The sequence below is a fragment of the Dermacentor variabilis genome, chromosome 2 (assembly GCF_050947875.1).
Source record: "Dermacentor variabilis isolate Ectoservices chromosome 2, ASM5094787v1, whole genome shotgun sequence".
Taxonomy (NCBI): domain Eukaryota; kingdom Metazoa; phylum Arthropoda; class Arachnida; order Ixodida; family Ixodidae; genus Dermacentor; species Dermacentor variabilis.
In genome coordinates, this window is record NC_134569.1 from 59,627,042 (window position 1) to 59,653,893 (window position 26,852).

The 26,852-nt window shown below is 42.7% G+C and overlaps 1 protein-coding gene across 5 annotated transcripts in view; it reads right to left on the reverse strand.

Moving 5' to 3' along the window:
- betaggt-I (geranylgeranyl transferase type-1 subunit beta) overlaps positions 1-26,852 on the reverse strand; it is a 36,492-nt gene that overhangs the window by 8,684 nt on the left and 956 nt on the right. For 2 of the 5 annotated variants that reach the window (XM_075680672.1, XM_075680671.1), the window contains exons 3-9: positions 25,188-25,252; positions 22,970-23,118; positions 19,028-19,160; positions 16,220-16,265; positions 13,058-13,242; positions 11,533-11,641; positions 6,128-6,212 (exon numbers count right to left, since the gene is read on the reverse strand). In XM_075680672.1, coding sequence (XP_075536787.1) covers positions 6,128-6,212; positions 11,533-11,641; positions 13,058-13,242; positions 16,220-16,265; positions 19,028-19,160; positions 22,970-23,118; positions 25,188-25,252 — 772 coding nt within the window. Of the gene's footprint in view, positions 1-1,240; positions 10,517-11,532; positions 11,642-13,057; positions 13,243-16,219; positions 16,266-19,027; positions 19,161-22,969; positions 23,119-25,187; positions 25,253-26,852 lie in introns of those variants that run through there. The other 3 variants (XM_075680670.1, XM_075680669.1, XM_075680668.1) reach the window with 3 other exon arrangements.

A 26,852-nucleotide genomic window follows, 5' to 3' on the forward strand; every position in this document is an offset into this window, starting at 1 on the left:
TTGCATACGCCATCACCGCCCTTTGCTGCCGTTGGTGAGTAAAACGGTGCCCGACAGAGCGGCGGATTCGCCGCTGCAGCTACTTTTTGGTCAAGTGGCATAGACTGTTCGGGCAACCCGCGACATCACATAGAAGTTGAATTCTCTGCTACTTACAGTTCGTGCAAGTTTCGCAAGCCAACGAAACTGGCGCAGCACTACACGATCAGGAAAGTATTGCAGCGCCAAAGCGTGGGTGGCGCAGAGTCGAGCAAAAACGAAACCTTTTGACCATCCGCATCATCGTCAACGAAAATTTCAATGAGTTCTTTTTTCTAAACATGAAGTGGAACTGGACAAGTAGCATTTTATTTAATCTTATGATATGAGGATGTTTTTCGCAACGAGTAGTTGAGTAGCACTAGTGACAGAATTTAACTCGGGAGTGCTTTTGTCATCGGGCAAGTGCTTGAATGTCCCGAGGGAGTCTCTTATCATGTCCTGCATTTACCTCAATTTCTTGATTATTAAGGCTCTGTTCACAATAATATTGACGCCTTAGAGATTCTTGAGCGCTAAACTATCACTTTAGCTTGACTTAGTATTTGCCTTTAGTGTCCCTTTAAAGCTTTGTAGATATCTTTTATAGAATCTTCAACGTCGCCGAGGTGTTTGTGGGAGGGCTAAAAGATATGCTTCTAAAAGTTTCCTTGATGGGCAATGCAGAGCTGCCACTTTAGCTGGATTACTCAGAGCAAAGAGTGTTACACCCATGCAAAAAATCAGTGTTAAATTAGCAAATTAAGAAAATTCCACTATTTAATCTTTGCATTAGTTTCCGTAAACATATGTTGCTAATGCTGAATCAAAGTCGGTCGCTGCTTGAGTTGTGCTCATACATACTAGTAGGAACCCATGTTTCACCGTGTCGATTGCCATAATTCCAGCAGCATGTCCTGAACAGCCGTCCTTGCACATTGGGACAAGACTGTGTAATGCCAAAGTATTTAGGGGGCGTTTCAAAGACCGTTATCTGAGTTCTGATACTTGCCCTGGGATTCGTGCTAAGTGGACATGCCTTCAAGCCTAACGGACTTCAATTCTGCAACTGTAACATGTGTGCTAAATTACTCAACTAGGTGGAACTTTGCTAATTTGCTATGAAGACTAAAGCAAAGCACCCAGTGTGTGCGTGTGTGCACACGCACATAATATGAGTGCGCGTATGCATATGCATGCATGTCATAGAAGGAGCCAGTAATCTGTCACACAACTCTGTGCACTTTTATTCACATATGTGCAAACATCACATTTGTGCAAACAATTGAACTGTTTCTGGTGCAGATCACCAAACGTGGACTATAATCACAGCAAGTGTGCAGCTGATTAAAAACATGCCTTGGCCTCCAGAATCGCAATACAGTGATCGACTCTGGTGTGCATAAGATTCAAGTGGCACCTTGTACAACAAAAGTGCAACAGCGTGCACCACAACATTAATGGTGAATTCTACTGGACAATCTGAAGCAAATTTCTGTGCTCTGTGACAGTATATGTTTTTTACCCGCCCGTACGGAGCAGCGCCACATTTTCCTCTAGTAGTTTTCGATCAGCTAGCTCCACCATATATCGCTTTCTCTTGCTTTGCTGTCAGTGCATGGATTCAGCCAGAAGTACTAGATTGCATCTTGTCGCCCCAGCCAGCATGAAGAACTTCCACTGTGATCCACAGTGGAGGGTTGTGATCTTGGTGCTAGGTCAGATCATTTACTTTGTAACTTAGGTTGGGTCCTTAAAACAACCAGCAGAGGTCAGTAAACAGGTGATTGCACAGGAACTTTACTTGGAACCTGGAATCTAAAAGCTAACAAACAATACTTTTTTTACAATTTACAATTTTACAATTTTTACAATTTTTTCCTAAGGAAGATAAACCGCCTTTCTTGAGGCGTCGTCCAGTTTTCTATAAATAAAGTCCTGCAGAATTGTGCAAGCCAGAAAAACATGGAGTAAACATCAAGACACTTTCTTGCTGATCGAATATACGTTACAAACTGCCTTGCCATGCTGAGTCTATTTCCTCTAGCAAGGTGCTGTGCGACTTATATTGCACCTTCCATATCGCCGTGATTCTCCTAGCGTTTTACATACTGCTTGACCCTTGTTGACCACTGTCTACCAATGAAACTTCTGTTCCTGTTTTACATAACAATGGTTACTGATCAACCGCAGCTCATTTGCTTGACCAAACATAATAGGGCAACTTCACATAATCGTACCAGTGAATCTGTTGTGATGCGTGGTGTGCAACATTCCTTCATTGTTGATAACATAACTTAGTCTAGTGTCTCAAGCCACCAAGTAGGAGAGTGTCCAGCCACGTTTGACTGCTTGTACAGTTGGGCTCTCACATGGAGAGCCAGCAACTAGGGTTTTCCCACTTGCATGAACAGGCATGATACTACAATTTTAAAAAGAAAGCAGGGTTATAGTTGGCAAGGCCTTTTCATTAAAACATAGTACCATAAGGCAAAAACTTAGAAGTCATGTCATGCTCAACATGTCATGCTTTGCGTTTCGTCACTTATTGATATTATAGTAACAGATTTGTTTTAATGGAAACAGACTTGTTGAACACCTCCTGTAGTAGATATCACAGTTCTGTCGCATCAGCTATGCTAGCTGGAGGAGTGGACACTACTTTCAAGACAAATTGCTAATGTTAGCGAATGAAGAAATTTTCACTAACTAAACACTTAGAATACACTTTTATTTACAGAGTTAAATCCAAACACTAACGAAGTAACAGCCATTTACACAATTTGCGTAGCAGGGACCCCTGTCAAGAACATTGCTGTCGCACATGTGAAATGCACACTCACTTCATATTCTCGTTTCTGTTTTATGGCATAACTTTGGAATGCAAAGAACTAGAAAAAAATGTAGCGAATGGGAAACTGGTAAATATATTTTTTAATACAATCCACAATTTGACATTTGAGATTATGCAGTTGTACAAGTACTTTAATTTCTAGTAATTAGCTAATGAAGGATACCGATAAAAGTTCCCCACTTTGCGCAAGGTAACTGTTAGCAAAACATTGTTGGTCCTATCCTTGTATCTCGTAGCCATTTTTTTTTTTATACCTCGGCCCACATTACTGGGTGTCTCTGTATAGCCTTGGTATCTTGTGTTAATGAGGAAACAACTGGTTTTGGAAGCTTTTCAACCTTACTCACTTGGTTCAAGGAATAAAGAAGACAGATTTACCTCAAGAGCTCCTATCTACTATGTCTGTCGCAAAAGTTCATGCAGTGGGTCATCATAAATGTGGGAGAGAGTGTTGCAGCTGTCCTGCTCTTTCTACTCAAAAGGACCTGGTTGACCTTTAGTATGAGCCGGACTGCCGTATGACAAGGCAGAATATAATGCGTGCACTTTTTGTACAACCCATCTTTAGTCTTTGTTGAAATGGAGGTCGAAAGAAAAAAGGATTAATATGAAATTTCTTGTGAAATTGGGCAAGCACTGTGCAGATATTCATGAAATGTTGCAGAAGGCCTATGGAACTAGACTTGAATGAACTGAACTGGACTAGACTAGAATTGCATTCAAATCCAGCGTTTTCGGGAAGGCCATAAAGACCATAAGGACGATGAAAGATTAGGACTCCCGTCCACCTTGTGTGCAGATGAAAACATATATTTTGTGCGTTCTCTTGTGCTCAGTGGCCACTGAATGACTGTTAGAATGATATCAGAAGCACTTAGTTTGGGAAGGCTGTCCGTTCACCGAATTCTGACTGGAAATTTGGGAAGGAAAAAAGTTTGTGCCAAGATGGTGCTGAAACTGGCAACTCCTGAGCAAAAGCTGTGACCAAAAGAATGTTACATTGATTGGAAAATGTCAGACAACAGCGATAAATTGCAATGGGTCATCACCAGTGACAAAACTTGGATTTATGAATATGACATCGAGCTGGAGATGCAGAGCAAGGAGTGGAAAAAGAAAGATAAGCCAAGGACCCTCCCCCCCCCCCCCAACATAAGTGCAGGAGATTACAGCAAAGATCAGTCATTTTGATCATGCTTTTTTGACTGCCTTGGAATTGTACACCACTAATTTGTACCTGATGGTCAAGTTGTCAATGCAGATTTCTACATAAATGTTCTGAAGCATCAGGCTGTGTGCACTGCTTGTGACCAAATTTGTCAAAAAAGGAGCGCTAGATTCTGCACCATGATAAAGTCCCTGCACACTCTGCACTTATAGTGCACGACTTTTTGCCACGCAATTCTATCTCTGTGCTGGAAGACCCTCTCTACTTGTCAGGCTTAGCACACTGCGACTTTTTTTGTTCCCCAAATGCAAACTTGTGCTCCAGGGGTGGCATTTCGGGAATGTGACAACTATTCAAAAGGAAACATCGCTGATGAAGTGGTTAACAAAAGAGGTGCTTCCAGCAATAGAAGAGGTGGAACTAGCGTATTTTGTCTAATGGGGAGTAGTATATTGAAGGTGACCACATTGGTGTATCTGGAGGTTTGCAAAATGAATTTTTTAAAATGCACTGCACAACCTTCTGGGACAGCTCTCGTATACTGTATACATGGAGATAGAAAAATCGATTTGCTCAACATCCACTGCACCGAATATGATTATGTTTGTTGCATTTAAAAAGAGATTTATATACCTACTGTAGAAACAAATATTAACTTGGGCCATCAAATTTTGCAACAAAATATTTTCAATATCACAATAGGAGAGACGTGTATTGCAGTTCTCACTTCATTTATGTGCCCATACATGATCGCACTGTAATTCCACAAAGATGCATAGGATATTCAGTGCAGATTTCTGTTTTGAAGTAAATGTCATATTTTTAGGATCCTCTCTCATTAAGTTTTTGATACGTAAAATGTTTAATATTAAAATAAAACTGCTGCCTCTTATACAAATTAAAAGGCAGGCTGCAGTTTTGTGAATACTGTCACACACAAAAAAAACTGTTTGCCTAGCTGAGGTTATGAGTGATTTAGCAGAGAAGTCAGTAGCACAGTGTTAAGGCTCTGCTCATCAGCACAGTGTTTGTCATTAGTGTAGAGCATATGTGGGAATATGTGTCTCAATGTCATGACGAGAAGGCAAGACAATTCTAACATCCCTTGTCAACTAACAAATAATTTGGACCTTGAATGTGAAAATTGTGCCCGCTGCATTGTGGCATGTAATGACTCACTGGCAAAGGTCTTAACTGCCTAAGTAAGTCTCCTCCTTGAAATGTCCAGACTGTGTTCCTGTAACTTTAGGCTTTTTCTCAACCAGGCATCTTAAAATAAAGGGATAACATTTTCAAAGCACAGCCAAGATCACAAAGCGACAGGGCAGTAACTATCCCCAGTCCACAAAAATACCTTGAAAGCTTTTTCAGATATAGCCTGGTATGCTAACAATTAGCATAAGGAGCCTCAGGGAAAATAGGGTGCTTTTTTGGCACCAATGCCAAGGCTTTTTATGTATCTAGATGCTCTTTGTAAAAAGAATCCTGCTCCATCAGACAAGCCGAGGGTGGTGTTCTAGCCCACAGCTCTCAGGATCATATGCATGTCTCAGCACAACAAACATGAGACACACACACACCAGCTGCACACATTCACCATCCATATATCTGCAGTATTCCACATATAAAACGTGTTTACAATCTGTACTCACACACTACTCACATGCCCCCTTACAACATGTGTGTCTTTGATGATTTACTTAAAGAGGCCATGAAACTCTTCTTGAACATAATAAGAAACCATTGCCAATCTGTCATATAGGCTGCTGTAAACACTGAGCTCAATAATACTGTACTACAGGCAGCAGGAAATTTACAATCTCGTGCCAAAAATGGAAAAAAAAAATCGCTTGCTCTTGCTTCCACAATGCTGCCATGCAGCAGCATCGAAAGTAGCTGGCCCACCAATGCTGTTGGCTGATTTCATGATCGCGAGAGCATTCTCAGTAATACATAATCCCTAATTTTGAGTTAAATAGGTGAAAAATATATGTATGTCTACAATCTCAAAAATACAGAAAAATTATGTCATCTTTACACTGCGCGTAGCTTGTAGCTACGTCAGCGGTACATGGTTTGCAGTTTACCGTGAAAAGCCGTTTTGCCGCTGCGACACAACTTTTGGCCGGGGCTTTGCTCTCTTGGCATCCCCACTGTGTGGCTTCCAGCGCACTAGCGGATACAAAAGGAGAGAAGACGCCGGGTATCAGCGCAATAACTCCGCTTATACTAGAAGAATTCAAAAAAGTTTTGCAGTATGAGATCCAAGAGACAACGTCCTTTAATAGTGAGGCCATTCTACAATTACTTACAAAACTTTCAAGGCCCCTTTAACAAAGTGAAGGCACCACATAGTGCAACTTGTACATTGTAACTTCCACAAGCCCCTCTGGCTCACTTGTACACCCTTGTGACGAGTAGCTTTTATTCATTTATTATTTTTATTTTATCTTTAATTAAGCCTGACCACTAAAAAAACTTTGCTTTGGCTTGAAGCCAGAGGCACATATTAATTTAGTGTAAACGGTCATTACGCAAATTGACACAAATTTGTGCAGGGCCATTGTTTCAGCACAATGAAAAACGCTGATGAAGTACTTTTCATATGCTCCAAGACGACGTTGCGAATGCAAGATCCAGCACAACCATAACGCACACAGTGATGTACCTTCATTTAGTGTTCAAGTCAAGCAAAAGCAGTTTTTAGCTAGGTGAGCTAATGGAAATGGTCACTTAGTCCATGTGCATAGAAATCCTGCTTTTGCACCTAACCCTGGAATCTCTGAAAAGGTTTTTCAGGTTTGTAATATATACCAGTTGTTAACAAGGATTGAGCTGAAAACATGCAACTGGGTTTTCTTCAGATCTGTCCGAGGAGGACGAGGCCTTCACTATGTTTCCCTTTGTGTCATGATAGCAGTATGCAGGCCCGAATTCTTTCTTTACTAAAATTATTTCAAGCCACATTTCATGTCCTCAGCATTTTTTATGCTTTAGGTGAAGAAGAATGCATGCTAGAAACATGGATAAGCATTTTTTGCCATTCAGAATACCGCTTCATGTTTGTCAAATCCTGGGTGGCTGGCAATGGTAGCTCCAGGCTGAACAGCAAAAACTAGCAGTGCGCTTTTTCCAGTGCAAGTTGCATTAAATGAACTTCCTAAACTGTGTGAGGATTCCTGCCCTACGGCTAACAAATATGTGCTCAAGAAGCCTTAACAGTTATTCATTACACTAAATAACACCAGAGTGGCTTAATGTTACACAAAGCAATAAAATGCAAGTGTTCAGTCGAAGTCGTGCAGTGCCTATTTTATTGATAAGTACAGGGTGCTATGAAAGGGGTCACCTAATTGATATTTGAACAATAATTCCTTTAGAAGCACAAGTTAGGACATCACTTCCTGATGCCTGCTAAGTAGATCACGTGCTCAAGAAAGTGTCTATCATTTCACTGCATATAGCAAGGGTGTTCACAGCCTGGAACACAAATCAAGCGTTCCCTTTCACGTAAGTGCATTGTGTACGTATTGACAAAGGCTGAGCAATTCACAAAATTTTTTTCATTATCAGATTACTTAAAATTATATTTTGAAGGGGTCCTAACCCACTCCTAGGGCTACGGGAATAAGCACATTCTGCAGATAGCATATGCTGTTGCAAACATCTCAGCCAAAATATGTGATTGTGCCCAGTGCATGAAGCTCACAAGTGGAGTGCAAATTCACCTTTCTCTAAAACACTCTCTTCTCAACGGAAGCCTTCTCCTAATCCTTTTTGGGGCTGCCCTCTTCCGCCACAAAGCAGATTCCCATACCCGGCTGCTATTGGCCAATAGCTGGCATCAATCAAGAGGCATGAGCCAACTATCGTACGCTCGCCTTTGGTTGCGCCCGCCCACATATGGATGAAACTTTGACCACACTGCTTATCAGGGTGTTATTGCTAATTTCAATTAGTCTGGAACACTCGACTAGCCTCCAACCACACAAAACTTAAGCCCAGACTACACGGACACTATGCCTGCCGTGCCTCCTGATGAATAGTAGTTAGCATCTACCAGAGACGTGCAACAGTGCATACTCACTCCCGGCAGTGACCGATCCTGGCTAGACGTATTTCGTATTGAGCGCTACAAAGCATGAAATCTGGATTTGCCTACTATGCATGAAGGAAAAAGCTGGCCCACACTACATAGCATGGCCAGTTTGGAACACGTGAGCACGCACTCCTGCCTTGCTGTGCACTTAAAAGTTGCACGTAGCCATGCCTAGCTGCAACTGCTGAGTAGTGTAAATACTGTGGCTGCCGCGGGGTGTCGCGATGAGCCCACTCGCCATTATACTGTACGCACTCTATTGCTACCGTTGACCCCCTCGCTATTTCGGAGCGGAGGACATCGAGGGTGAAAGGGGAAAATAAATATTGCGCTTAAACTATCTGCGTTCGTACTAGGTCTATATGAAGAATTACTTCAGTAATATATCCTTGGGAGTTACCATATGCTGCTGATAGCATATGCTGCTATCACTCGCTATAGTCATTCAAAGGCATTTTCGAAGCTTCCAAGAAATGTGATTCAGGGCCCCTTTAAATGATCAATTGGTTGACGTCACATCAGAGAAGCAACAAGCGACACACCTTTTGAAAATTTTGCATGCGCTTGTCTGATGTTAGTTTTTGCATTCCGTGCCACCTCTTTATATCACAGTGGCATATTTCAGGCCTTAACAATCAGAACCCTTGTTTTTTTCCAGCAGGTTAAGAAAATAAGGATAAAAACTGAAATTCTAAATTGATAGAAATGAGACAGACACTTTATAAATGCCACCTTCAGCACTGTGACCATTTTAAAGCAGCAGTGTTGATGATCTCCAGATAAAAACATCCAAATCTTTGTTTGTTTTTGGATGTTGCACATGTAAAACATGGCAACCAATTAAGTAATAAATAAGTTGAGCAAAGACTTCGAATTATCTGGGTTTTGAAAATGTTTTAATCCATATCCATACCTAGCATCAGAAGATTTTGCCTCACATGGAAAAGATTGATATGTATCAGATTACACAGCATACAAAAATAATCATAATTTCTATGTATGTTAATTCAATGCATCTTCCAGTCTACATTGGCTTCGTCATCATAAAATACTAGTATTTTATAACAAGAACCCCACTCCATTTTTACGAGAGCTACTGCATAAAGACAGTTGAATAAAAAAAATGGGAGTAAGCAGTCATTAACTCCTTGCCAGGCACAAACGAAACTAAAATCTCACAGATAGTAAAAGTGTCTTTGGATAAAATAATGCATAGTGGCTAGAAGCCGAAACACGTGGGTATCGAGCCATGCATTTCAGAAAAAACTAGCAATATTTATGCTTTCAAATATTTAAAGCAGTTATGACTCTAATCACGATAGCAACGAATAAGCTACAAAAGTGAAATGACCAGAGAAGTATTCGCATGAACTGTGCATATCTTGGCAGTACAGATTTCCATGAACCAGTTTTAAGCAGCACGGAATAATGCCTACACTCCTAATCATTGAATCACAGCAGCAACAGCATAATATCACACTCATTCAGTTTTCAACACTGCAAAATAGAAAGCATGAATGTAAGCTCACAGGAATTGTGTGAGTTTACATTCCTAAACAGATTAGTGTAATGTACAAAAGCTCAGAAATAAGATAAAAAATTATCTTCCAGGACAGTTATGCATGCATGAATTAATTCTGCAAGAACAATAACAATATGATGTATCGTGCATGGTGCACGAGATCAGCAGAAGTGTTTACAAAAAACATTACACACTACAAAGTCATAACGAAATGCGCTCACAATCTGTAGTGCACAAAGTATATGGCACATATCTGCTTATGTGCTGTTCAAACTTAGAATGTCATTGCAAGCATCTAATGGTTGGTTGCCTTCAAGGAAGGACACCATATGCAGTACAATGCACACATACTGCAGATAACTACACCACATGTATGAACTGGAGTTGAAAGATATCTTAAGCATCATGAGCATGGGTGTGATAGAAGAAATATAACGAAAGCAAAAAACAATCTTCTGCAGTCATCTCATTGTCGATTGCTGTCATTACCAACAGGCACCGCACCGCAGCTAAGAAAAAAAAATACAAGACAGTACGTCAAGTTCACAAGATACGATATGTCAGCCCAAAAAAGTGCAACAACTACATATGTCCTGGCCCGCAAAGTAGCAACAACTATGAAGGAACTAGGCATTATGGCACACTATCATCTGTCTCCACCTCCACCCATGCCATTTGCTTTGCTCGAGCAACTCTTGAGCCTCTGCTCGAGCTCGAGCACCGTCCAAGATACGTGGACGCTCTTCAGATGCTCTGCTGCTCGCTGGCTGATGTTGAGTCCTGGTTCCAGCGGTGCCACCTTCTCCGCACCCATGAGGGACAAACTCGCAATGCCCATGTAGGCATGCATGGGATCTGCACAAGACGGTGTTGTCACACTATACATAAAGTCGTATGACTTACTTGGGGAAGTCGTCATTATTATAGCAGGAATAAGGCAGTAAAAAAGTAACAGAAGAAACAGGGCAGTCTAAGAGCTACACTGATACCACGCATGCCCATCTTCTTCTCCTTTCTTTGTTTCCACGTGATTTGTGCTACGATGACTTCGTCAAGTATCAGTCAACTTGCCCAACAAGTTCCTTTCAGGTCAGTTGCTCCCAGCCTTTCTTTTTTCCTTTTCCTGGGCATGGAATAAGCGTCCCAACTGGGTACCTTACAATATATCACAAAATACCCTGTACCCTGTAGAGTACTGCTTTCTGCTGTGTTTTTGGCCAGGCCAAGTTTACTTAAAGTATGTTCATGTACCAAATTCTTTTAGGAGAATAAATGTTTTTTATTTTGTATTCTTTTCTTTTACATGGTCAAAACCGTTGATGTAAAGGAAAAATAAAGATATACTGAACGATATTGAAAATATATTGTATACAAATAAGTTTCTCTTACCCTTTCACTGCCTCAGAACTGCCTCTTGTTTACATTCAGGTTCATATTATATGCAAGTTATTATGGTAAACAACACACTAGCCTATGAGATTCACAGATTCAATTGGAGAAATTTAATCATTCATGGTTACTGATAAGGAAAAGAGAAATATGAAATTTTTATTGTAAGTAAACATCAGTTACAAGTAGTAGTAGTAGTAGTAGTAGTAGTAGTAGTAGTAGTAGTAGTAGTAGTAGTAGTAGTAGTAGTAGTAGTAGTAGTAGTAGTGTGTGTTTTCTCCGTCATCACTGATATTACTTACTCCCCATTTGGGCTTACCAGAAAAATTGAGCTGTTCCAACACTTACGTGGTCAATGCAAAACAGCGCAACTAAAATTTCTCCCTTTATTATTTTTTGAACAGCTCACTGACGTGCAAATAACAGTTACAAGAAATAAAACTAAACGTGGTACTGCAGTAGTGCTAACCACGGTCACGTACCAGGGTCACTGTCGGGCCACTTGCTGAAGCCACCTGTGATTGCATCCTGAGTCGAATAGAGAAATTCTAGGTTCTCCTCCTGGTTCACAAACTGGAAGGCACCTAGAAGCTGCGCACGGCAGCAAGGAGAGAAATGGGAAAGAACACAGTTGCAGTTCTATAGAGACCTGTGTCTGTGTTGGTGTGTGTGAGTTGGCTTAGCTGGTGCAAGATCGATGGGGGGCTCCAGACTGACTTTCAACATCTATGTTGCTTTAACATTGTAGTGACTGTGGTACTTTCACGCAAGACACCAAATATTATACTGCCAAGCAGCAGCCAGACAGCGGCATCGGGCAACCTGACGGAATTCTGACAACCGTCCCCAGGAAGCCAAACCTCCAAAAACAGGCCAAAGCAACTTCAGCACCGGGCATCTGGCGGGGAAATGTGTGAAGGAAGGAAACGTCGCACTACGGCCAGGTGTTGGATGATCACGGGTCTGAGGACAGCAGCTGAAGGAGAGACGCATTCAACTTCGGATCAGACAGGCGCTAAGAAGCCTGCAGGAGCGAAGCCAGCCCGCAGCTTTGCGGAAGGCCAGGCACCGTCATCGCCAACTCCACCAGTCGCTGACACTGCCGATGAGAGTTGTGATCAACCAAGCCTCTACACCCACAGGAGCCGCAGCACCAAACTCTAATGACGAACTGACATCACTGCCCCACGTAGGATGATGGACATTCTTTATATACTCTGTCTTGTTCTGTAACATTAGATATTATGTGTCTTGTTTGGTATGAAATGTTTTATTTTTTGTCATATTTCTTGCCTGTATTTTGATTATTGATCTGCAAGATAAGTTTTAGTGGTTTATTTGCATGTGGAATCTCATGTCCATTCTCTTCGTAATAGCACACCCATAAAGGTGACAATTCAGTTCCTACAAACATTCACCTAAAGCCAAGTGTGCCTTTGTACATAACCTCAATGAAATGCAGCCACAATCAAACCCATTGCCTTGCGCTGGGCAGAAAAACACCAAAGTTGTCAAGTCGCCACAACAAGTTCTCAACTAGTTGAATCTAATGTGACTGACCGCAGCTTGATGCCACTAGATGGGCACACGGTAATAATGAGGCACCCAGGATTGACCACTGTGGTACATCGATGATTCAAAGATGGGAAACACATAAAAAGACTTCATATTTTGCAACTATGTAATCAACACCAAGCTCATCTGAACATTCATGTGTCTCCAGTTCTGAGGAAGTGACATCGTGTTGGGCACCTTGCTTGCAGAAAGCAAAGCCAACACAGAATTTTGAAGAAAAAGTTTAGATATGCTGCATGGCATATTAAGCGAGCCGCACAGACAGAGCCCAGTGCGACACTGGGTGCCAATTCTGTCCACCTACTCTGCATGTGTCGAAACTCCTTCCCTTCATCCCTCACTGTGCTGAAAGGCTTTGTGGGGTGCCTTGTCAGAACACCTTTGTCACACAGATGCATATTAAAGCCCATTGTATAGAAACAGCACACACACCTTGAGGGCTGCGCCTACCCAAAAAGAGTAACAAGTGTCGATGGGTTTGTTCGGACGACCCTGGAATCCCGTCAACTGCCGGTTCAGACACCATCGCTGCAGGCTGCGTAACTGTTGTTCACTCAGCGCTGAGTGCAGCTGCCCCATGAGGACGAGTGAGGCCACCGCACAGTATGTCGAGCCCCCTGCACCAACATAGAGCCGCCCATGCATACACACACACATACATTGCCTCTGGTACTACAGGGACGTGTGTATTTCAGTTAAAATTTTCTCAAAAAAATTTCACACTTACAACTGCACTGTTCTTGCTCAAATTTCGCAGAACGGTCACATTTTAGAGCCTATATGGTTCAGTGTAACAGTTGGCACAGTTACTTGCCTTGTTTTTAAGAAAAAATGCAAACTTGCCTTCGTTTGTGAAGATGGAAGCTGCAGCCAAGACGGCGCTAGCATAAACTTGTGTCGCTGCCTTTTGGCAGCTGCAGAAAGGCAGCAACACAAGTTTATTCTAGCACCATCTCAGCTGCACCTTGCATCCCCATAAACAGACACAATTGAATTTTTTTCTTAAACACCAGGCAAGTAATTGAGTCAAGTGTCACATTAAATAATGTATGTGGGAGGTGGCGTGAAGAGGTAGCCACTGTGGCCATGGTTTATTTAGGCCAGCCAGCCATGCTGCTGTGGGATCGTGGGAGTGGCTGATCCCGCGTCCGCTCAGGTCGAGCGCACTAGAGTGTTCTGTTCTCTAGCTACATGCACTTGAGCCATCTTCTTCTTCGTTGGCCTTGGAGACGATAGTCGTGCCGCTACACGGCCCCCCTCCTAGTGTGAAGCACAATTCATATATATGTGCAAAAGGTGCGCGTACAGAAAGAAGAGAGACTGCAAACATACATACATGTACATGAGCGGCAATTTTTATCATCCGTTAAGAAGACCAAGTAAAGTCCATGTTGCGGTGATGGTCACAAATATAGCTCTCTGGTGGTCGGGGAGACAGCCACTTCTGTCACAGGTTAGATGTATAGTGCTGTACAACCTAGGACTGCATCGGGATGCCTGCAGTGGGAGCATAAAGAGTGCACGCAGGTGCACGTGAGCTGCGCGCCTGTTTGCAGATGGTGCCGTAGGAACACCAAGTCTGGACAAAGGGCACATTGTCTTGAGCGTTGAGGATGCTGCCTTGCCTTGTAGACGTCTCCATGCCCAGTGCAGTGCAACTCAGCAAGCAGAGTTGAAGTGTAATAATTGTGAGCGAGGCGCAGCCACAGTGACACCATAGTGCAAAATAACGACCTGCCGCAGGTTCTCATAGATGCCCGGACCTGGTAGAAGTCGGAGCTCCGAAAGAATACCGTCTGACAACCCGTAACTTGCATGGAAATAGCACAAGTGTTGGTCACTCATGATGTTGACGTAGAAGTGACATTTGAGATGAAAAAACCAGATGGCAGAGCTGCTCCTGCAAAACTTCGGTAGGCCACGCATCCGTGGAAAGTGTGAGCACAGAACATCAGAAGGGCCGCCTGCTGCTGCTGACGCCCATATCTCGAATGCCGATAGTAACATAGTTGGGGTGGTCCCTGAAGGCTTCGACAAGGTTGTGCTTGTGGCGTTGCCGTGCCTGCGAGAGTGAAATTTGTGTTTAGTGGAGCTGGTGGGACAGCCTCTGAATCGGCGATGAGTGAGGTGCCCCCAAACAGAAAGCGGTTCACTTGCGGGACTGTCCAAGAAAGAATAGCAGTGGGCCCAGTGAATTTCTCCGAGAAAGTCATCGCGCAGCTGTCTTTGAGATGGGGAGGAGGCTCACGGACTGAGTAGAAGTTGGATGCTTGGGCCGGCACGTGCTGACGATCGGCACGAGTGGACACAGGCGATGTAGGACGACCAGAGGCGGAATGACGAGACAGTTCAAAAGGCGAGAGCTGCTGCGACTGAGTGCTAGAGGTGGTGTAGTGAGCAAGGACAGCTGCCCGCAATTCCTAGTAGAACTCGGGGCCGGGAGGTGGCAGCGGGAGCCTGGAACACAGCCAGAGCTGGAAGCCTTGTTGAAAAGGAAGTGGCTGTCCAGTTGGATGAACCAGATGTTTGGTATGTCGATGTAGAATGCAGACAACCAGCAACCACGGGATGTCCGCTGGACCGTGTGAGGCCACCTCACTCTTGCCTTGGGAGAGTCGGTGCGCTGACACTGGCATGGCTGGACCCAGTCATCCAGGTCACCAATTTGTAGGGGGCGGCGCGAAGAGGTAGCTGCCATGGCCACAATTTATTTAGGCTAACCAGCCATGGTGCCGCAGGATCTCAGGAGCAGCCACGGTATCAAGTGCGCTTGCATATTCTGTTCTTGTGTTACGTGCACGTGAACCGTCTTCTTTTTCACCGGCTCTAGAGACGATAGTCACGCCGCTACACGTAGACTCCAAAATGTGACCTTCCTGCGAACCTCGAGCAAAAACAGTGCAGCAGTAAGCGAAGATATTAAGTGAAACATACATAGCCCCGTACAACACCTGAGCTGCAGTCATTGTCATGCAATAATATGAAACAGCATAATGCTTCCACATTAGCTAACCACAGCACACTATATTAATTATCAATGAGCAGTACTTTAACTTGCACTGCACTTGCATGTAAATGTAGCTGCATAGTACACAATATACAGAGTCAACCAAAGATAAAAGACAACCAAGCCTGAAGGCAAACAGCATTCTAAACACAACTTTAAGACTGCAAGTGGACAAACTGATTAGCATGCATGCCTACTTGCATGCCTAGTTTGCATAGAAGCGATAAGTAACACAGAGGGAAATTCACTCGCTACTACTGCAGCTCATCATCACGCCAGCATTTTGACAGCAAGTATCCATGGTCATCGAGTGAGATGTGTTTGTGTTTGCCTGCGCATTCATGGCAACATGCTTGTTAATTTAGCTAGTACGCAAATGTTTACAGCAGTTTATGCAGGTGATACAACTACAAACTTAACCTCGTGCGGTGTCTAATAATTTGTTATCACAATCAATGTCTCCCCTTTTGGGCGACACTGCGACATATTTTTTTTTGGTCACAGCCTCAGTAAATATAGAGTTCGTTGCAACAGCTGGAATCAAACATTTAAATAATCATAAAAGGAGGGACACATTAACCACTCACCATGTGATTCTGTTCCTGGATATGGCGATATTCCTCCATCATAGCCCTATCAAAAGCAAACATGTTAAGACAACTGTAGACAGACAGAGCACATCGTTTTTATGGAGCTTAAATGAATGGAACAATGGCCATAGGATGAGAGCCAACAGAAACATTCACTGCAACTGAAATTCTGCATTGAAGGAAAGAAAAAACAATAAATAGCATCATAAAGTGGAATGCGAGTGAAAAGCATATGGCCTAATTAATGACTCCCAACTACCATAATGTGCAGAACACAAAAAAAGAAGACCAGCGTTTTCCTGAATATGAAAACAAAAATAAGGTTTAAGAAAAGGCATTACATTGACATGCCAACAAGGGGTAAGGTTGAGATGGAGAAGTTGTGTTCCTCAAATTAATGTCATTCACATGTGCAACGCATCAAGATGGAAGTGGAAGTCATGGCATGACCACAATTGTGGTCCAGCCAATTTAGAATTTGGAGCAATTTTTGGAGCAAGAAAAATGTTGTTTTGGAGCAGTTTCGGAGCATAAACATTGGTCTTTTTGGAACACTTGGAGTAGTACAGCAGTAATCTGTAACTATTTGGCAAAGTTTGTTATTACTGTGCAATCAGTAAGTGCTGCTCAACAGTGAATCAAGACACAAAGCCTACAGCGACCAATTAAGCTTGCCTTCCCACAGACGCTACACTATGTACAGTATGTTGCTAACATTTTTATTCTGATAGGCAAGGAACTTAATTTTGTGAACAATTAAATAAAATTTTGTAGGCTAGCAAGAACAAAGATATGCACCTAGGTGCAAGACAGACATAAAATTACAAATAAGCTAGAACAATTTGTCATCATCATCATCAGCCTGGTTACGCCCACTGCAGGGCAAAGGCCTCTCCCATACTTCTCCAACAACCCCGGTCATGTACTAATTGTGGCCATGCCGTGCCTGCAAACTTCTTAATCTCATCCGCCCACCTAACTTTCTGTTGCCCCCTGCTACGCTTCCTTTCCCTTGGGATCCAGTCCGTAACCCTTAATGACCATCGGTTATCTTCCCTCCTGATTACATGTCCTGCCCATGCCCATTTCTTTTTCTTGATTTCAACTAAGATGTCATTAACTCGCGTTTGTTCCCTCACCCAATCTGCTCTTTTCTTATCCCTTAACGTTACACCTATCATTCTTCTTTCCATAGTTCATTGCGTCGTCCTCAATTTGAGTAGAACCCTTTTCGTAAGCCTCCAGGTTTCTGCCCCGTAGGTGAGTACTGGTAAGACACAGCTATTATATACTTTTCTCTTGAAGGATAATGGCAACCTGCTGTTCATGATCTGAGAATGCCTGCCAAACGCACCCCAGCCCATTCTTATTCTTCTGCCCTCAGGTAAATACAAAAAGTGATGGCAAATGTCTTATGTGCATTCCAAATGACAGATGTGCTTCATATGCTTGACCGCACTAGACAAAATGTGTATTACGCCTAATAACAATGCTAGAAGCTCGACAAGACACTATGCGTCTATGAACAGCGCCAAGATGAGATGCCTCTGTACAGCGTGTCGCAAAGATAGTGATGGGGGTGGAGAACAATGTTTGTACCATATTGTATACTCGTCTTCGTTGCAAGGTGGTTTGTCGGTTTCCCATGTGTAATGTGGCCTCTGCGAATAGCTACGAGTTGGTTCGTCGTAAACGCATAATTTCACCATTACCCGACTGACCTTTCGAAACACTACCTTTCACTGCCCCCAAGAGCTCAAATCGCCACAGGCATGTCCGAAATAGCTCTGAAGGCCTGCCAGTAGAATTATTAGGCGTATTGTTACAAATAATGTAACAGAATAGGGTGGGTATATGCGTGCATAATTAAGGCGAACCTGATTTTCTGGAACCGACATCATGCAATGTGTTGTGTTTTCCGAGCTTCAAAGCCATTGGCGACGCTTACAAAGGCAGAGTCACCGCCATTGCTGAACGGCGGTCATGGCAAAAGGTCTGGAAAATCGGACAGCGAAGGGTTTTTCTTTAAGAGACTGCGCAAACCTGTGTTTCATGCATGTGCCACTACAGGCTCAATGCACTCCGTGCATAAATGGTGACATGTTGCCTGAACCCTTTGAGGGTTGAATCTTTAAGCAACGTACATTCCACCAGGGAAGTTTTACTGGGACAGCAGCTAGGAGCTTGAAACTGGGTTTGCTGTGTCTACGTTTCTGTTGAGCCACCTTTTTGTTACATTGTCATCATTGTGTCGATGTCAGGCCATTTCCTCATCTTCAGCTTCACCATCTCCACTTAGTGGTGGGCAAAACCTAAACACTGCCCACAACTGACGCCACTGTGAATAAAACTCTTACTCTAGGCAGTGTACACTGGGAAGCTGGACAAAATGACCAATGAGCTACCATGTGACACCTGCACTTGGTAATTTTTGTGGGTATCTGTGTGCCACACAGACCCTGAGAGTGCTGGCATCTGTGCGTGTATTTCAGAGGCCAGAGTAGGCAATACTGTAGCAGACAAAGTGGATGTTCTGAGCACTGCACAGTGAAAACCCAATGGACATGGCTATAGTACATACTGAAAGAGTACAATAACAAACAGTATAAGTAAATAAACAATGTGTGGTTACACCAACGGGCTTCGAAGGGTAAATGCGATGCGCAGCAGTTTTATCCACGTTAAACACTAAATGAGCACTTAACTGAAGACATAAATTATGTGTGGCTATCTGCATATAAAAACTCTGCTATTGGTATCCCAGGAGGAAAAAAAGGTGGAAAGTTAGCTGTAGGACCCACTCACATAACAGCTCTGAATGAAGCTCACAGCCTTTTCTTTGTCAAATCCAGACCAGTCATGCAGCAAACAGCATATTGCTGCAGCACAGTAGACAAATCGCATGTCGTCCTCACTCCCATGGATGAGAGCTGTAAAGCTGAAAAACAAAATGTTTAAAAAAAAGGACAAATTGTAAAAAAAAAAAGATTTCAGGAACCATCATCGATGATATTCAATGTGTGGGGAAAAGACAAATGCTTCTAGAAAGCTATTTGCTTTGTCAAAGGAATGATGTACTTGAAGGCATATATTCGTTGCAGCAAGGACGTTTAGGTAGCACTTGTACTTTCATTGCATAATTTCGTAGAGAACAAATCTGTTGGCCAGTACATCTGTAGCTCTGCTAGAGCCCTTTCCTGCAGCTGCCACAGGTAGAGGGGACAGTTGGAGAAGAGAGCTGTCCTTTCTGAGTGCTCCACCACAGCATCCGAACTTTCAGATGCTGCAAAGCTCTTGTGCAACAGCACGTGCTGGCAGGCCCAGTTATTTGATTACACACACAACTCTGTTGCCAAGGAAACTTATTCACCCGTAGGCATGCTTATAACTGTGGTATGAGCGTAAAGCACAATATAAGGTATAGCATACATAATACATCATACTTTATGCAAACAAAAGTGATTAGCAAATGAAATAATACATGGTGTCTGCTTGACACTGGCTTTGCCACTCATAACAACAAAACATAATTACGGCGTCCATGCAAAAAGCATTATTGTCAGCCTCGACTTTATGAAAGACACTCAGGGCACATACAAATACAAACTCTCAACTCAGGCAAACAGAATTGAGCATTATTCTGGCTGCAGAAAGACTTTGTCTCGGGAGACAGTTAGGCGCCGCGTAGACCAGCATTATGAGTGATAGTATGGGGTCATCTTGAAGAACAACTGTTCTTCAAGATGACCCCATACTATCACTCATACTTTTCGCATTCTGGGGTACATTGCTCTATTTGACTGCCGTGATCATTCTGCAATCTTGCGGATGCACCACAGAACGTAGCTAGCGCTGTAGTAGACGAGACTTGCAAGCCGATCTCGCCGCTGTGGTGGCCGCACGATGGATATTCCAAACATTCTTGCAACTAGCTTCCAGAAGGTGTGTGCTACAACGCACTCCTTTACTACATGCGCGTTCGTCTCTGTTTGTGCGCAATGCATGCATTTATCATTCTCTTGTAGGTAGAATGCCCCACTGATATTGCCAATGAAAATCCTTCACTTGAGAGGGCAAATCAGGTGAAAGCACGGCTGTCCATGTTTGTGTAGTAGCTGTGCGTGGAAGTACAGCTGTCTCACACAACATTTCACAAAGCCTGGAAACTGGTGTCGCATGCCACTTTGTAATTCTTAGTTGTACAAGCTGGCTTTGCAAACGTGCAGCCACAGCATACAGCGGTGCTGGCGATACCGCTGTCAGAAGCAAGTTGCCTGTACTCTGCGGCATAAGCGTTCAACGGTAATGGCCCAGCCAATAAAGGAGCAGTGGCCTGCCTAGGAACTCATCATCATCAAGTAGGTCACATGTACTCTTAGTGCACAACAGCCTACCAAATGTAACTATGTACGGCAAGCTCCATCCTCCGCTGGATTTTGGCAGACGCAAAAATTGATGCGCTACGTATTGTGACTTGTTTAGCCAGAACCATGAGAAAATAAGTGAGTTTACTACGTGTACTGTTGGTGACGGCGGGAGAGCTACCCTTGCAGCAAACCACAGTTTACTGCACAATATGTTCTTAATAAAGAAAGCCCTTTCTGCCAGCGGTCGTGGCGATGCAGTCACTGCTTCCGACTGTTCTTTAATGGAGCTGACAATGTCTTGCCACGTGCGAGGTGAAACACCACTTGTACAAAATTTGATGCCTAGTATTTGCATAGGCTCAGTCTGTTTAATGTCCCCTGGTAGTGTTATCTCAACTGTTATGCTTAACACGAAGGCATGTCTGCAATAGAGCAGGGTTCTGCCTTCACATTATCACCCATTGCTTATTCTCACAACCTCTGCAATAGCCCTGGCTGTTTAATGAAATATTTTACCATTGCAAATGCCATGTCTAGAACCTTTAAGTTTGAGAGAACTACAGTCACACCGAAGGTTTTTTAATCGAATATATTTACTGTTGGTGTTCAACGACAAATGTGCACCGTAATTCGGCTGCACAAGAGCATGTGCCCTTTGCATCGGCATCTGTATAAACAGCGAAAATTTGAACCACCACCAACCATCGACCATGAAAACAAGTGGAAGAGCCAAGGAAAGCTAGTCGCTTGCTTTAAAGTAGGGTAGAAACCAACAGAGAAGAATGATTGTCAGTCAAGTGTAGCTGCCCAGTAGGCTTGCTGTGATATGTTTTTGAGGGCACTTATTGGTTAGCTCTATTGGTTAATGCTATGAGGCATGTGCATGCTATGATGGTACACTGCCTCGGGGATTAGCCTGTGAGACAAAACACATTAAAACCCGTGCAGGGGTACACATCATGCGCAGGCATCAAGACTGGCCCACGAAGTCACCGTCTTTGATTACACTTTTTCTAGGATAAGCTCTGTTTAGTTGGCAAGACCAACGCCTCCTCTATTTTTTCAGTGCCAGTACAATCACTCGCTCCCCTATGGGAGCTGTTGGTGTGCCTTAGTTCAGTGACTTGCCGCAACGCAACGCTACCCAGATGGTACTACTAATTTAGCTATGCCTGCTTGCATAACGCAGGCATCTGAGCGCGCGCCGCTGCCATTTGTGATGAGAGGTGGTAAATGCTCCATCCCTGCGTCTCTCAGATGTCAGGTTATTACGCATCTGTCAGTCTTCCTCCGACTTCCACTGTGAGGTGCGACCCAGATGGTACTCTCCCCCACAACCGTAAAGCAGACGTGAACGCTAGCCGACAGGGGAGAGTAGGAAAGGACGATAGGAGAGGGTGGTGAACGGTTGGATTAGGCGCATCTGGCTGGCATAAAAAAATATAGAGGAGGCGCTCGCAAAACAGGCATCCACGAAATGTGGCAGGAACACCCAAAGAAATCTTCACTTTAATAAAAAGCTGTTGGCTGCCAGGAAGCCTGTATGGTCACAGAAAATAAATATAACAGTGGGTAAAGTTCCAGCTGCAAACTATTCCAAGTTACTCAGGCATCTATAATGACACTTTCTTGTAAGGGTGTTAGAAAAGCGAAATTTCCAAATGAAATTGAATCAAAATATTCAAGAAACACAACCTTCAAATATTGAATCTAATACCAAATACTATTTTCTAATTTCCAAACAAAATGAAATATAATGTGCTAGTGGAAAATGTTCTGCAAGATAGGCTTATTACATCATTTTATACATGTATATGTAATGCCATGCACAAGTGTACATCCGGTCAACTGTTCGTAAATGACAAACAACAGTTTTCACTCATCTTGTGCACCATCACGTTAAATGTAATGGCAGTGGCACAACTGAATTTATTGACCATCATACCACACACAGTTATGTTCTTCAGCCTGTGTCTTTACTTATGTGGCTTTGCTTATGTATCTTTACATATGTGACTACAGGCATGTACAGGTATTCTGCAGAAACATTGCCTCAAGATAGGTGCAGACGAAAGTGCAGTTTTCCTACACTTCAGCTGTCGAACAACAGCATGACATATTCTATGCACCGTATCAGTTTTATGCAAAGTTCATACCTTACATACGAAATCTTTAACAATGTGAGACCAAGAGAAGGCATAATAGTAGTACTTGTCTATAAACACTCGCACATGGCAATGACATAACATCATGTGCCATGTGTCACTGCCCAGCACCAAGAAAACCTTCTTGTAGGATATCACAGATAAAAATTCACCAAGTAGTCATCAATATGCATCAAAACTGGAGTAAACATGGTAACATAGTATCTCAAACCTACCTTCCAGACTCTTGCTGGAGTGCTTTGAGACCTTGCATGATGGCAAACCTGTCCACTCTGCTCAAGTCATCACCGAGTATAATGAGGGTGGCCAAGGCAGTGTAGGTCATGGCAATGTGGCCACAGTTCAAACTGCTGGCATTATCATCCTGTAATGTAGACATGAGCGCATTGGCACTTGACCTTTCCAATGAAAATAGCTTGTCTGCCACATGAAACTGCCAAAATTCAGTACGGTACACGAATGTATCAAAAATGAGACACATCAGTTCTGTGGAAGCTTGCAAAGTGGAGGAACATCCATGAAAGGGAAAATTGTAATCCGCCAAACTGTAGCACAAAACTACAGAGGAAACTCATGCAAGTGTCTCAGAAAGCAGTTCACTGTCTCTGTATTTCGAGTTGTCAACTAATTTGGCCTTACACTGACACCTGCTAGCCTCCTGGTTAGCTAAAATGGTAGAGCAACCACCGTAGAAAGGCATGTGTCCCGGGTTCAATCCCCAGATCAGGACAATTTTTTTTTTTAAAGTGCAAAGCTTTCTTTCTGATAATCTTGTGCAAGTTTCCTTTGTAGCTTCATGCTACAGCTGGCTGGATTACAATTTCATTTTTCACAAACATATCCACTTCATATGAAAAAAAAAAAATACTTTATGTGATGTGTTAGGTAGCCCTACATTGGTAAAAACATTTAACGAGACCTTCATGTAAAAACTGAGTTGACATCAGTCCTACCATACCATACAACCAGAAAATCATTCTTTGTTTACTTTGGCTTTATAACAGGTATTAAAATCTTCCGCATCTAAGCCAAACAGCCTCAAGCAACCAACAAGCATGCATAACAAATAAGATAAATTTCAAAAAGGTGCATAAATAGAAAATAGCATAAAAACATTATTGTGTTCTTCAAAAGGTTAAGTCCAGCTAGATTGATAGATGATTAGTCTAGAAGTCTATGATCCTCTTCTGTGTACTAATATGGTCACAATGTATCTGTTCTGCCTTTAGAGAAACTACACGAAATATTTGTACGATCAGTTCTGCTGCTGTGACAAGTTCGTGTTCTCTTTCGCTTCATCTCTATTATACCTGTTTCAAAAAGCTGTATGAAATCTTTCTACAATCATTTGTTTATGTAATCTGATTGCTGTTTTCGTGTCTTTCAGTATGTGTTGTGTTCAAACAGCATTATGTAAAATGCATGCTTTCGGTCAACCACTACGAGACTGGCCTGTGTATGAGGTGGCCAGATTATCCTCATGCTGCAACCTCCACCTTTGTCGCCTGGTCATAGTCACATCTTTGTTGTATAATAAATTTGATTCAATTTATATGTCACTTTGTTGGACTGAAAATGTTCACCGAAGTCCGCTGTTGCTGCTCTGATTTGTACTGCCTGCGTTAAAACGGACGAGTTAACATAATCTCTACGTGACCTCCCCTTACGGTGCTCTCTGTGAATCAGTCAGTGCTGAAGTCACAGGAGAGGTGTCATAGTGCGCAACAGGTGGCGCTACTCTGATTATCCATTTTCATCATTTTCTTGCTTACAAAAGCTCTGTTCTCGCTACAAATCACAAATTCATTATTACAGAAGCATAATGTCTCAATCTAGTTCCACTTATATTTTTATTTAGTGTCCCTTTAATGCCTTCCACTTAGAAGCTGGAATTAAACCATAAATAGCAAGTATCAGAAATATCGAAGAATAACTTCCTGTGATGCAATATGTCAGGCAATTAAACAACATTCTTGTATAATGGCTATTGAAAGCCAACCACTTCTTCTCAAATACAGGAAACAGAACCTTACAAATTAGGTGACTAGACAACAACTTCTCTGCCCTCTAAGCCTCTGCTTTTTGCACTTACCTCTATGAGTATTTTTGTTTACCAAGTACACAAACATCAAAGTATTTTAGTGTGCCCAACAAGTCAGTAGCACAATATCCTTGGTAGCCGAGATGTTGGTGAGAATGCTTACACACTTCTACTAATGCACTTGAGCATGCCAAGGCCGTTTTTTACAGATGCTACCAATTTTGTTAGTTTTCCATAACTGAACAAGTAACTTAGTGCAATAAAAACCACAGACACAAGAAAGGGGGACAAAGACAAGTTTTAATCACATTTTCTCTTGCATTTGAAAAGTGGTGCTGAAATCAAGAAAACAGCTACACAGTGCAAAAAAATAAAAGGGTCATTCAGCTCACCAAATCGTTCCCTTTGAAGCCAGTAGCATGCGATCCCTTGAAACCACACCGGTCAAGATTAGTCCCTGCATTAAGCAAATTTGACAACAGCGATAATATTATAATACAAGATCATGTCATCAAACAACCAAAGCCCCAGATATACAAACCTTTACTTCAATAAACTAGCATCATTATTTTTGAGTGCTCCAAGTGGACCCTCGTATGTTTATTGGGGGCTGACAGAGTTTGCTCTTCATGTTAGCACTGTTCCCAAGTCTCTCAATATTGATAAGTAGCTAGTCCGTGTCAGTGGCTTGTTTCATCACATAGTTGTTGAATGCATCAACAGGAGAGGTGGTAGAAAAAGCACAAATTTAATGAATACTAACAGTTAGCAAGGAATTTCACAGGACAGCATGGAGAATTATCGCAAAGCTCGTTGACAAACAGCATGTAGCAGTGCTCCCGTTTCTCAGTCAAACATGATACTTGGAGCGATTGACTGATGATGTTTCACATCCTAGACCTGCACAGCAGGCCAAAAGGAATGCCACACTAGAAGGCTTTGGACTGACTTGGACCACATGGTGTTCATTAATGTGGTGCTACAGCTAAGTACATACTGCTTCAACAAGAATGCAACCACTGGAGCTGGGAATCAAGCCCGTGACCTTGCACTCAGCACCATGTGGTTACAGTCACAGTCATCAGAGCAGACAGGAAGTTTGAATTTAATGTTCCAGTAAGTGGTGCGATTTGTGTCAGCATTTGGCAGTCCAAATGACACCCAAGAGTGGTAGTGTGGGCAAGTTGATATTCCATGATGTTTTCTTGAATTGGTGCAACTTGGAATGAGTAAAAGAAACAAGACAAACAAGAAATGCCCCCCCCCCACCCCCCACCCCACCTGTCTCTTCGTGTTTGTCTTGTTTCATTTGCTCTTGTTTCTTCCTATTTGTCTTTATTCCTTTGCTCGTTCTGAGTTGTGCTAGTTCAAGAAGACTTCATGGTCACCCTGTTAGTGCTGACAGTGACACTCACAGTCATGCAAGATGAGGAAAACACACATTACAGAACTTTCTTAAGACACTGTACAAGCTCTTGTTGATGACAGCAACGATACTTCCCCAGCATCACTGCAAAACAATTCTGCAGAAATTCGCAAGGTGGAGGAAGTTCCATGAGAAGGAAAAATTAGGAAAAGAAGTTTTTCCCTTTCATAAAACTTGCTACATATTGCGGGTTTTCACAGAAATTATTCACCATATTCACTATCCTTGCACTTTGAATTATCAGTTAATTTGCCCTCACCACCCTGCTAGTTGTTGTCTCCTGGTTTGCTTGGACGGTAGATCAACTGCCCTGGAGAGATGTTGGTCACAGTCTCAATCCCTGGTACTAGGACAAATTTTCCTTTCAACAGTGAAGCTTTCTTTCTGAGAAACCTGTTTAAGTTTGCTATGTAGCTCCCTGCTGCTCTCGAGTGGATCACAATATTTTCCTTTCCCAAGCAATATAGTGAATTTAAAGATTTGAGCAATACCATGTATATGTATCTTGTACCAGTGCCCTAACCTGTACAGCAGAAGCAGCCAAACACTACATAATAAATCCAGTTAAATGTAAGTGAACGTGCGAGTATTTTAATTCAATTACCTAAACCTACCGCGGTTTAGGTAACTT